We start from the raw sequence: 12,889 nt of genomic DNA on the forward strand, positions 1-12,889 counted from the left end.
TTTTTATTGTCATTACCATTATTACCACTAGCACCTCACTAAGTTGTTGGGAAGATCTAAGGACTGATGTACATGGGCAAACAGCCTATGATAAGTGTTCTAAAAATATTGGTTTTCCTCCTCCATTACTACTTTCTCCTTCTGCAGACTCTTATGTGAACTTCAAGGCCCAGTGAAATGTCCCTGTGACACCCCTCCATCGCAAGGCAGAATGATTCACGGACTCACTGCTTCCTCTGGGATCCCATTCCTCACACTACAGCATGAGGGTACACGTTGGTGTCTAGTGTCCAGCAGCATCTCTGAGCTCTCCTTTGACTTTCCGGATGGATTCTTGGTACCAGAGCAAAAATTTCTGCCTCGCTAGGCAACGCCTGGTCAACCTCATCTCTTTCCTTGCAAGCCCCTTTGCCTTGGTTTATCTGCCTGCAGAATGGGTGCACCATGTGGCATGTGCAGCACTAGGCAGAGGAAAAGACCCTGATCCATGGCTTCCTGATTGTTTGGTGCCTGTGCTGTGCAGGTCGTTTAATCTTCTAAGCCCCACACATCCACATCACCGTGAACCAAGTGCTGTACTGGATGTCTGATAGGCATCATCTCATTGCAACTTCATGGGAAATGTGGTCTGCAATGAAGGGGCTATTTTTATCTTTCTAGGTGAAGACACTGAGTTTTTGAGAAATTAAGTCATTTTCCCAGAAGGACACGGCTATCACAGGTAAGTGGCAGAGCTAGCATTCCAATCTGGGTTTACCTGACTCCAAAATGCAAAACCTGGTCAGTTCTTTCACCTGTCAGCTGTGGGTCTGAAGTTAGGGCTCACCCTGCCTTGCCTTCGGGTCCCTTGCCTATCAGTTGGGGACGACAACACCTTCCTTGACTCCTTCAACTCTCACCAGGGTTCTTGGGAGGATTTAAGCAGCTAAGGGCTGGGTAAGGAATTTGCAAAGTGTAAGGTCCTATATAATCTTCGAAGGTTATTATTATCCTATTTGCCTAATAGAATAGCGTCAAAACTAAACCCATACATATTACTTTTAGTGAAAATCTAATTTTCACTAAAGTGAAATATATAAAGATATGTAATTTTATATATCTATTTTTCATTTTTAGTATAAAATTAAATGTATATAGAAATTTATATATGTAAATTCTATCTATAGATAGAACTGTATATATGTATATCAAAGCATATGCATGCATAAAGAAATCACATCCTAGTTAATTCTTTGGTAGTTGCTCATCAGAGTCTCTGAGGATTCCAGGGAATTTGGTGTGGGACCTGGGAAAGAGCCAGATGGAAAAATTGGAAGGAGATAAAGGAGCTTCAGCCATCGCAAAATCCACTCTTCAGGCTGAGCCTCCTATCTTAAAATCCCTTCCCCTGGTTGAAAAAAAAAAGATGATGGAGGATAAAGAAGGTAAAGATGAAAGATGCTCACTTCGCAGGAGGAACTGGAATGGAACTTAGAGTGATTTGATGCTGGCTTCAGGATTTTTGCCATTCCTGCATACCACCACACTTAATATCTCCCTGTTGATGTCTTTTTTTTTAACTTAAATTTATTTACAAAGAACTTCCCTAGTTTCAGCTTTTAAAAAAAAGGATCATTTGTTATAAATAGAAGGTAACCAAAAAAGTAAATTCAATGAAAACCAAACAGTATATTCAATCTTGAGGTCTGTTCTCTATTTGTTAAAAAGGAGATTGGGGGGCATTAATAACACACTAGTACCAAACTGAGTCTTTCTCCTCCAGTCTACCAGAAACCTTGAAAGAGAATTGAAAAGATAATTCAATATTTATGGTTCCTGTGTTATCAAGAATCCCCTTTCATTTTGATCATCCATATTACAGAAATGATGCCCTTAAAATACCTGGCCTTTGTGTGTATACTTCTGTGCACTGGGGACTCACTACCTCCCCAGGCAACCCTTTCACTGGTGGACGGCTGTGGCTACTGGAATGTCCTTAATGTTGAGTTGAAGTTTGCTTCTCTGAAAATGCTATCCTTGGACATCACTTCTCTCCTTCTGCAGCCACACAAAATAAGTCTATTTGTTAAATATATTTAAAGAAAGCATTTGGTAGTGTCTTGGTTAATTTGGCCATTCACTGAAAAAACTTTGATAAAGCATCAATTATATATCAGAGAGAGGGAGGCTAGAAATGGTCCCTTGCCTTCAGGCAGCTGGCAGACTGAAGTGAGTGAACCAGATAGAGGAACTGGATCACTCCTTGATAATCTGATGCAAGCCCCACACAACTCACATGGGAGGTGAGAGGAGCAGCTGATTGTAGACTTGGGATCAACCAACAGCAGGGGCTTCACCAAGGAGGCAAGCCCTGAGCTGGCCTCTGTGTAGAAGTTGACCAGGAGGATAATAGCAAACCCCTGATGCTCATCCAAGGAGGATGTGATCAACATGGATGGGTGATTCTCAGGAAGCTCAAAGCCAGCCCAGAAAGGTGAAGGAACAAAGTCAGCAGCTAAATGCAGTTTTGCATTTTGGAGTCAGGTAAACAAAGATTGGAATCCTAGCTCTGCCACTTACCTGTGCTAGCTATGTCCCTCTAGGCAAATTACTTAATTTCTGGAAAACTCAGCATCTTCACCTGGAAAGATAAAGATAGCCCCTTCCTCGCAGACCACATTTCCCATGAAGGTGCAATGAGATGATGCCTATCAGACATCCAGTACAGCACTTGGTCCACAGTGATGTGGATGTGCAGGGTGCTTGGAAGATTAAACGACCTGCACAGCACAGGCACCAAACAATCAGGAAAGACGGTGCTGAGAGAACAGCAGGTCTGGAAAGTATGACCCTGGAAAGCCATTACTAGCTTGATACCAGTTGCATTAATAGTAATAGCTGTGAATGGAGACACAAGCGCTACTGGAGGGCTTTCTCCATCTCCACCTCATTCTAAGCAAATATCTTAATTCTGAATCCTTTTCACATTCATATGCTCAATCTATATGCAACAAAAGTGATTCTCTGTTTAGGAATAGCCTAGAAGGCTAAGTCTAAATTATAGCATCTCTTTAGAGAAATGCTACATCTGTGAAAAAAATCCTGTGATGCTTTATCCCCACTAAGAAGTGTTTTCTTGGAAATGAAGTTAGTTGTTCACAGGAATCCTCTCTCCCAACTGCTCTGTGAAGCTGAAAGATGCTCCAAACCTCCTTTGCACAGGATATCTGCATAGAATATTATTCCCTAACTAGCCAAGTGCCACCCAGCACTTCCCGAATTCTAGCTTTTCCCAAATGTTTAAATCATATTTAAATAGAACTCCCTGCTGCTTTTTTTTCACAGCAGTTAAACTAGCAGCAACCAGCACTTAACCCTCTGCATGGAGCATTTTCATCAGGTACAGCCCCTGGAAGGTGAGGGGTATCAAAAACTGAGAAAGCTAGAATAGAAGGGGACTCTGTCACCCCAAATACAAGGCATTACTTGCATGGAGTGTCGCTACTACAGAGGGTAACCCCAGCGTTTGTCTAGAACAGGGATTTTCAAATTAGGTCTCAAGAAGTGCTAATTTGTGAAATATTGATAAATATTATGGGGAGAGACAGGTGCGGTGGGTGGTTCTGCCTATAATCGCAGTGTTTTGGGCGGCTAAGGCAAGAGGATTGCTTGAGTCCAGAAGTTTAAGTCCAGCCTGGACAACATAGCAAGACCCCTGCCTCTACAAAAAAAAAATTAATTTTTTTTTTTTCCAAATTTCAGATGTGGTGGCATGCACCTGTAGTCCCAGTTACTTGGGAGGCTGAGGCAGGAGGATCACTTGAGCCCACAAGTTTGAGGCTGCAGTGAGCTGTGATCGCGCCACTACATTCCAGCTTGGGCAACATGGCAAGACTCTGTCTCAAAAATAAGTAAATATGTAAATAAATAAATAAATAAATAAATAAATAAATAAATAAATAGGGAGAGGGAATTCTGTGGTCAAACAGCTTTCAGAAAGAAGTCAACAGGCTTAATTATTACAAAAGTCAGTCTTTCTTATCCTCCTTCTCTTCCTCCTCTTCCTCTCTCTCTCTTTCTCTCTCTCCCATTCAAACATCTCAAAGTATTGGTGTTTTAGAGAACATTTTCCTGGAGGAAGAAAAAGTCTCATTCCCAGGAAACATCTGTGTTCATGGAGCCACCAAATTCATTTGGACAAGACCATCCACCTACCCTGAGAGGCGGGTTTGGGGACCCCATATGTGCTGCCTGCTACACCACAGTCCCACTCAGGAAGGGCTCAGTTCCAGGCCTTCAGAAGGAAAAGCCAAGCTCAGGTTAGGCCTAGCTTGGAAAGGGCAGTGGATTATGAATTTGATGCTAGTGAAGAGGAGGGAAGGCCAGCACAGCCCAAAAATGAGTTGAAAACCATTTATTACCCAGAAAAGCATCAGACTGCCTCTTCAAAGTGAATTGCCATCAGACTCCCCTGTGGGGGGCCGGCGGGGAGCCTGTTAAATGCAGATTGCCAGGCCCCATCCCCAGAAATTCTGATCCAGCAGGTCTCGGGAAAGACCCCAGATCTTGCATTTCTAGCAGGTCTCCATGTGATGCCAAGATGCCAATGCTGCTGGTCCCATTCCCCAAACAGGGAGACTATGGCACAGTCCACACTCTCCGTTCAGCAATATAGGACCCATGCCAGGCACATGAGTGAGTGACACTTCACCCAGATGGCCTCACTGAGCTCCTAAGGCAGCCAGAAGACAAACATGCCCCCTTTCCCTGTCCTCCCTACACAAATCTAATTACCACTTGACTTTCATTCATTAGTTCATTAGTCAATGACATTCAGTAACAACCAGGTGCCAGCCCTGTGAGAGGTGCTAGGGACCTCGGGTCAAGAGTCACCCTCTCTGCCATCTCGGAGCTTGCAGCCCAGTGGTTGTCCAAAGGAGGACAGACAAGTAAACAGACGATGACAATACAGGGCTGTAGCTCTTGCCTCACCCTCCTCCCCAAGTCCTTCCCGTCTCAAGGCAGAAACAGGAGACATCCTTGTTTCCTCTCTTTTCCTCCATTCCTCTCTGAGAGGTTTTCTGGCATCTGCTGACTTCTATCATCTGCTCTGTTCCCACCCAGGCCATCACTGCCCCTGCCTGGAGAGCTACACCCACACGCCCATGAATGGGCTCCTCGGCTCCACCCTCCAACCCTGGTGGTCTTTTAAACATATAAATCACATCATGCAATTCCCTTCTTCCCACTCCCACACTCACCAGTTCCAGCCACTTGGCCTCCGTCCCCCTCCACTGCCCCACGCTGCTCCTTCTCATCTCTCAGGCCTCAGCTTAAACCACGCTTCCCCCAGATGCCTTCCTGATCATCATCCTAGCTTGGTGTGGGCTGCCAACCCTTTGACACTCCTCTAATGAGAAGAGGGCTTTATTTCCCCTTTCCTGAAGCTGAGCTAGGGCTGAGACAGCTTTGGCAAATAGCATCTGGGTGGGGGGTGACGCTATGCCAGCTCCAGGCCTAGTGGTTAAGAGAACTGCAGCTGCCATCCTGCTCTCTGGAAGCCCCGAGCTACTATGTCAGAAGTCTGATGCCTGGCTGAAGCAGGAGGCCCTGACACTACATGGAGAGGGAGGCAGCCCAGCAGGGCCCAGCCTACTAGCCGTCCCCATGGAGGAACCAGGCATGCAAGTAAAGCTCTCTGGGACCATCCAGACCAGGTCCTCTGCTAGCTGAATATCACTGAGCCATCAATGCCACATACAGCAGAAAAATCACCCAGCTGAGCCCTGTCCAAATCTTTGATCCATTAAATCACAAGGTACACTAATTTTGGGGGCATTGCAGTTATACAAGAGAGAGAACCAGAATACTCTATAGTGTATTTATTTCCATCATAGCAATCATTGGATTATAGCTGGTCTTTCTTTTAGCTGCTTTCTAATGTTTTATTCTTCATGGTAAATTTCACCACAGCAGGAACCAAGTCTATCTTGTTCACCACTGTAAACCCAGGGTGTGGCACATGGTGGGTGCTCAATAAATATTGGTGGAATAAGCAAATAAGTACATCAGAGTACGATGGGCACACAGAGGGAGGCACCAGGTGGGAATCAAGGAAGCTTTTCAGCAGAAGTGACATCTCAGTGCTGCGGGCTGATGGCACGCAGGTGCAGGGCTCAAAGGGCACAGTCATGGGATTGGGGCCTCCCCAGCCATACCAACTACCAGGCCTCCCCAAGCCGTGTTCCTGTCTCTCAGTATCTGGCAGCAGAAATCACACCTCATTTATCTTTGTGTCTTCAGCACTGAGCACAGTCCAGGAAAATATGAGGTCCTCAATGCACACATTTCAAACAAATGAAGTCCCACATGGCTTCTTGGAGAGAGAAGCCTGAGTTGGAAGTCAAGAACACTGGGTTTTCATGCTCGAAAGCTCTGCGTCCTTGTTAAAATAAGCGGCTCAGCTTTTCTGTTGCTCAGTTTGCTTGACATAAAACCATTGATTCCCTCTCTACTTCCCTGGGTTGTTATCAGGTTTTTAAGAGAGCAAGGATGTCAGAGTGCTTTGAAAGAGGTTTGTTAGAATTGGAATATGTGTTGTAGAAAAGAAATATGATGATATTTTTCTCTAAATGTTAACCTGTCCCAGGGAAACTTTCCTTCAGAGCCATCATGTGGGCCTTTCTTTGGATCACGTGCCACATGGAACTCAGCCCAGGTGAGTCTAGCCCTGAACACAGCACAGTGTGTGTTCCTGGGCAGCAGCACATTCTTCAACTGCCCAGGTAGAGAGGGAATGGCTGGGGCCTTAGGGAGACACGGCCCATGGAGCATAAGGAGGAGCAATAGACTCGGAGCCAAAGGACCTAATTTCCTATCCCAGTTCTGCTCCTAATTTGCTGTAAAATCTTAGGCAAATCAGTTCCATCTCTGAGGCAAATCTCTCAGCCAAAGTGGACTGGATAGACCAGACCAATCCTCTCCCTTCCTTCCTTTCTGTCTTCTTCCCACCTTCCTCCCTGCCACCCATGCACACACCCCCCAGCTCTGCCAAGCACCAGACCCACCGCAGTGGGAATAAAATGACAAGTCCTGGGCTCTGCACTCAAAGCACTGAGGGGCTACTTGGCAGGCAGACGGACATTATTAAACCAAGAATCTTTACCATGGCGAGACAAGGCTTCTCGGAGCAGCCCAGATGAAGGGAACAGAGAGCAGCACAGGCCCTGTGTGCTGGGCTCCAAGGAATAGGCAGCCTGAGGCCAGTCAGTGCCCTGAGGTCAAAGGGTGAGTCCAGCCTGCCCCTAGAGACTCTCCACTTCCAGAAGCGAAGATGGCTCTGCCATCACATTAGCATCGTGCAGAGGGCCCCCTCCAGCTGCACTGGCCTGGCCCGGCACCCTAATTAGACTTTCATAGTGTGTCAGGCAGCCTGCATGGCCCGGCTGCCAGCTGGGGCTCCCGTTCCGTCTGGTGGCCTCAGTTAATGAACCCATGAGGGGCTGGCCGAGCTCATTATAGGTGATACAAGGGAATAGGGTGCCCCCCCACATATCCGCAATCCCTGCCTTTCTCCTCTTCCCATGTGCACACTGAGAATGGGAAGAGAGCTGATTCCTAATCAAGGGGAAGAAGCGGACAGAAGAGACACTCCAGCCCTACCACACAGCCCTGTCTGCAGCTGGGGAAAGCCCAAGATACGGTGGCTCCAGTGGCCGTTCAGCCAGAGTTGTGGGTTTATGAGTCTGTGCCTGCTGTGCCTGTGGTTCCAGGGAGGATCCAGATGTCATGGCTACTCTCAAGCTACACCTAGGCCCTTTCTTATCGCAGGCCAAGGAGGCAGAATAAGAGTTGAAGGTTCAATTCTGTCTTTCCAATTGTGGGTTCATAGACATGTTTGGACAAGCTGCTTTCTCAGAGCTTCACCATCCTCCTCTTTACGATGGGGCAGTAATACTCACCTGGCACCAAAGTAAGTGCTCAGTTCAATACATTATCTTTGTTTTATTCTTAAAAGACAAGGGAGAAATGATTCCAAAATGTGAGCAGTGGTTGTGAGCAGTGGGACTATGAGTGATATTTTTCTCTTTTCTGTACTTTCTAAATTGTATACAATGAGCATTTTACCTTTGTTGTTTGAAAAAACACAAATTTTCTCCAAAAAATATATTTTAAAAAATGAGATTATATGTATGAAAGGGTCTAGACTGTGCCTGGGTAAATGTTATTAACAGAGGCTTCCTCCTGCAGCAAAAGTTTGAATAGAAGAGATTGGGTGGCCGAGCATGATGGCTCACGCCTTTAACCCCAGCACTTTGGGAGGCCAAGGTGGGCAGATCACGAGGTCAAGAGATGGAGACTATCCTGGCTAACACGGTGACACCTTGTCTCTACTAAAAATACAAAAAATTAGCTCGGCGTGGTGACAGGCACCTGTAGTCCCAGCTGAGGCAGAAGAATCGCTTGAACCCCGGAGGCGGAGCTTGCAGTGAGCCGAGATCGTACCACTGCACTCCAGCCTGGGTGGCAGAGCGAGACTCCATCTCAAAAAAAACAAACAAAAAGAGAAGATCAGGTAGAAAAAGAAGCACGGTATTTGCAAATGTATAATATACCAATTTCTTATCCCCAAATGCCAAAAGAAGGCACATAAGTGAGTGTTCAAATGCTGTGGCACGGACTCAAGGAGGTGTTTAGGGGAGTTTAAAGGAAGAGAGCTCCCTGGCCAGTGTGGAATGCAAAAAATGTGGACAGGAAGGTGGACGCAACCCAAGTGTCCACCAACAGATGACTGGACAAACAAAATGTGGTCTATCTGCACCATATTATTCAGCCTTAAAAAGGAAGAACATTCTGACACATGCTACCACAGGGATGAACCTTGAAGACATTATGCTAAGTGAAATTAGCCAGTCACAAAGAGACAAATATTGTATAATTGCACTAATATGAGATATCTACAGCAGTCGAATTCACAAAGACACAAAGTAGAATGGTGGTTGCCAGCAGGTGGAAGGCGTGGCAGGGAATGGGGAGTTAGTGTTTAAAGCGGATAGAATTTCAGTAGAGGACGATGTAAAAAGCACTGGAGTTGGATGGTGGTGATGGTTGCACAACAATGTGAATGTGCTTAGTGCCACTGAACTGTTCATTTAAAAATGATGAAAATGGTAAATTTTATATTATGTGTGCTTTGTCACTATATATATATACACACACACACATATATATACACACACACACACACACATATATATATATATGAAGAGGCCGGGGTGGTGGCTCACGTCTGTAATCCCAGCACTCTGGAGGCTGAAGCAGGTGGATCACTTGAGGTCAGGAGTTCAAGACCAGCCTGGCCAACATGGTGAAACCCCATCTCTACTAAAAATACAAAGATTAGTTGGGCTTGGTGGTGCACGTGTAATCTCAGCTACTCAGGAGGCTGAGGCAGGAGAATCTCTTGAACCCAGGAAGTAGAGATTGCAGTGAGCTGAGATCATGCCACTGCACTCCAACCTGGGTGACAGAGTGAGACTCTGTCTCCAAAAAACAAATAAAAAAAATATATATATATGTGTGTGTGTGTGTGTGTGTGTGTGTGTATATATGTGTGTATACATACACACACACACACACACACACAGAGAAAGAGAGAGAGAGAAACAGGACAGGACCCAGGGAAAGGGGGATAAGGATCAGGTCAGGTGAGATGAAGCAAGTCGCTGATCTCCTGGTGTTGAGGACCTCTGGCTGGAGAGATGACCCAAGGAGAAGGGAGAGTCCAGGAAGCATGGCTGAAGGAGAGACAGTGCTGGCCGGGGGGCCTGCTGAGTGGAGCCTTTCATGGTTGACACAGTCCAAGTGAGACTTGCTGCTTCCTGCCTGCCTGTATTTAATGAGCTGAAGCCAGGGAGTTCTAAGCACAGAAGGTTTTGTAGCTGGAAGATTCAGGGCCTGCCAAGTCAGTGCCCAAGCAGATGGGGCCTCCATGATCTCAGAGCTTGGGGTATGAGAAATCAGGACACATGACAGTTTGTGCATCGAAAATAAGTAAATAAGGCAGGGAAAGAGCCAGGGCACTGAGGTCCTCCAGGGGAGCAAGGAAGAGGAATGTTCGAGCATCAGTTCCATGGAGAAGAAATTCACTGTGCTAAAGAAATTCAGACGAAGGCTGGCTGACACCCAAATAAAGGACAACTGGATAGGGACAGGATGTCCTGAAGGGAGGTAGGGGTCTCATCAGGGCACAAATGGAGGCTAGCTCAGTGCCGGTGCTTGGTAGGATAATAATAACAGCAACAACAATTGATCGAGCACCTATTGTCTGTGACAAACACTTTTCTTGGGTTGCTCGTTTATTCCCTTCAGGAAACTTCTGCAGAGAAACTCTTTCTAGCTTGCCTTTACACATGAGGAAGACTGAGGCTTAGAGGTATAAGTAACCTGCAGACCCAGGGCCCTGAAGGCACGCCCTCTGCCTCCAACGAGGTCGGCCTCCTTTCTGCTTTGCCACCAACTGTCCGCCCACTCCAGTGCTGCCTCCCATCTCTGTGCACCCACACCCAACTTCTTACTTGAACTGGTGCTCCCGGGAGCTGCGGATTTTGGAGGAGAAGCGCTCGGCCAGCTTCTCCAGGCTGCGGGAGTACTCGAGCTCAATCTCAGCTTTCCTGCGGAAAAACTCCTGGAGGTCTTGAAGCAGCTGCAGTCGCGACTCTGATTGCTGCTCCAGACATTTGAACTGCTCCACCAGCTGCGTGCGGATCTCTGCGGGCACACAAGGGTGGGAGCATGAGACTGGTGGTGGGGACGGGGGCACTGGGACCTGCTCTTTTGCTGGCCCGGGCCCTGCAATTCAGGCAACTCCCTCCTATCACCACCCAGAGCCTCTCTGAGCCCAGCCAGAGCCCAGACCTTGCTTGGCAGAGCATTGGCACAAAGATTCCACTCTTGCTCGTTTTTGCCATTGGTCTAACCAAATGTTTCCAAAACTTGAATCATTGCATGTCACCACCATGATTTTTGCCATATTCACATGCCCCAAGCATTCTTATTTCTTCCACATGATCTAGTAAATTGACTCAACTTTCCTACAGAGATGATCTTGTTTAAAATGCAAAGATTTCTATCAATACTAATAAAGTGAAACACTAGGACCCCTTACAGCCTGGGACATAGGAAATAATTCAATGAAAACAAAAATATTGTAAAATTCTATCTAGAGACAATTGTTTACCAAAGGCTCTAAGCCTAAGCTGCTGGCTCTTTATCAACCAAAGGAAAATGGCAGTGTGACTTTCTCCACGTGTAGTCAAGACTAAGAGAGGGCTGAGAAGGGCATGCTCTTCCCTCTTGGGTTTCAGTGTTAGTTAAGGCCATGTCTGTGTCCTGCTTTATATCACCTTGAATTCCATGTATGAACCTCTCAGATCCCACACTTCAGAAAATACTGATTGCTCAAACCAGGTCTATGCAACCAGGGCAACAATTCAAAAGCTGGAAGCTGGAGTTAAAAATCACAGCTGAATGCCAGTAACCACAGCCATTTTCATCTTCAAGCCTGTGGGGTTATCACCGCCACTGCCCCCAGGCATCGATTCTTTCCAGGCCATTCCAAGGGCTGCTCAACAGATCAGCCTGCAAAGCACTCTGCTCATACCAGCAACCTGCTCAAAAATACCCCACGGCGCCCCTCTGCCGGAGTATTAATCCAACTCCTCAGCATGGAATTCAAGACCATCCACCACGCAGTCCCAAATTTCATTTCTCAGGACTTTACCCCAGTGGACTCTCCAAACCATTCAAGCCATTCCTTGGAATATCAGATCTCACCTGCCTAAATGTGTGCCCCATCTGAAATGGTGGCCAGCATCATTTCAGCATCCTTCAGAGAATTGGACTCAAAACTGGGGCAGAACTACTCTGGGGTACACAAAGACACCCCACAGGGTATGCAAGCTGAGGTAGAAGGGAATCAACCTGAGATCCTCCACATCCATTCCCACTCCCTGACAATGTGCCTCAGTCTAGACGCACAACCCCTCTCCTTTCCTACCTCCCCTCTTCACAATGGTCCTGTTCTCTCTTTACAGGAAAAAGAGCAACTGCTCACTCGTCCAGAATCTATGATGCAGTGTCCCAAAATGTCGAGACATCTGGATGCCAAAAGGAAAAACACACCATTTAAAATGTTCATGTTGGCCAGGCGTGGTGGTTCATGCCTGTAATCCCAGCACTTTGGGAGGCTGAGGCGGGTGGATCACGAGGTCAGGAGATGGAGACCATCCTGGCTAACACAGTGAAACCCCGTCTCTACTAAAAACACAAAAAATCAGCTGGGCGTGGTGGCGGGCGCCTGTAGTCCCAGCTACTCTGGAGGCTGAGGCAGGAGAATCACTTGAACCCAGAAGGTGGAGGTTGCAGTGAGCCGAGACCGTGCCACTGCACTCCAGCCTGGGTGACAGAGTGAGACCCTGTCTCAAAAAATAGAAAGAGGGAAGGGAAGGGAAGGGGAGGGGAGGGGAGGGGAGGGGAGGGGAGGGGAAGGGAAGGGAAGGGAAGGGAAGGGAAGGGAAGGGAAGGGAAGGGAAGGGAAGGGAAGGGAAGGGAAGGGAAGAAGGAAGGAAGGGAAGAAGGAAGGAAGGAAGGAAGGAAGGAAGGAAGGAAGGAAGGAAGGAAGGAAGGAAGGAAGGAAGGAAGGAAGGAAGGAAGGAAGAAAGAAAGAGAAAGAAAGAGAAAGAAAGAAACGAAAATGTTCATGTTACACATGTTCTCAGTTATAAGCGGGACCTAAATAATGTGTGCACATGGACGTACAGTGTGGAATGGTAGACAACAGAGACTCAGAAGGGTGAGGGGGTGGGAGGGAGGTGGATAATGAGAAATTACTTAATGGGTGCAACGTACA

At 46.9% G+C, this 12,889-nt stretch overlaps 1 protein-coding gene across 5 annotated transcripts in view; it reads right to left on the reverse strand.

The window, feature by feature from the left end:
• The window catches only part of SRGAP3 (SLIT-ROBO Rho GTPase activating protein 3), a 321,293-nt gene that overhangs the window by 130,523 nt on the left and 177,881 nt on the right, over nt 1-12,889 (reverse strand). For all 5 annotated transcript variants that reach the window (XM_050778617.1, XM_050778616.1, XM_050778615.1 and 2 more), the window contains exon 2: nt 10,557-10,749. Coding sequence is in view for 4 of the 5 variants with exons in the window: in XM_050778616.1 (XP_050634573.1) it covers nt 10,557-10,749 (193 nt within the window). In the remaining variant the exon portion in view is untranslated. The remainder of the gene's footprint in view (nt 1-10,556; nt 10,750-12,889) is intronic.

Source organism: Macaca thibetana, chromosome 2 (assembly GCF_024542745.1).
Source record: "Macaca thibetana thibetana isolate TM-01 chromosome 2, ASM2454274v1, whole genome shotgun sequence".
Lineage (NCBI taxonomy): Eukaryota > Metazoa > Chordata > Mammalia > Primates > Cercopithecidae > Macaca > Macaca thibetana.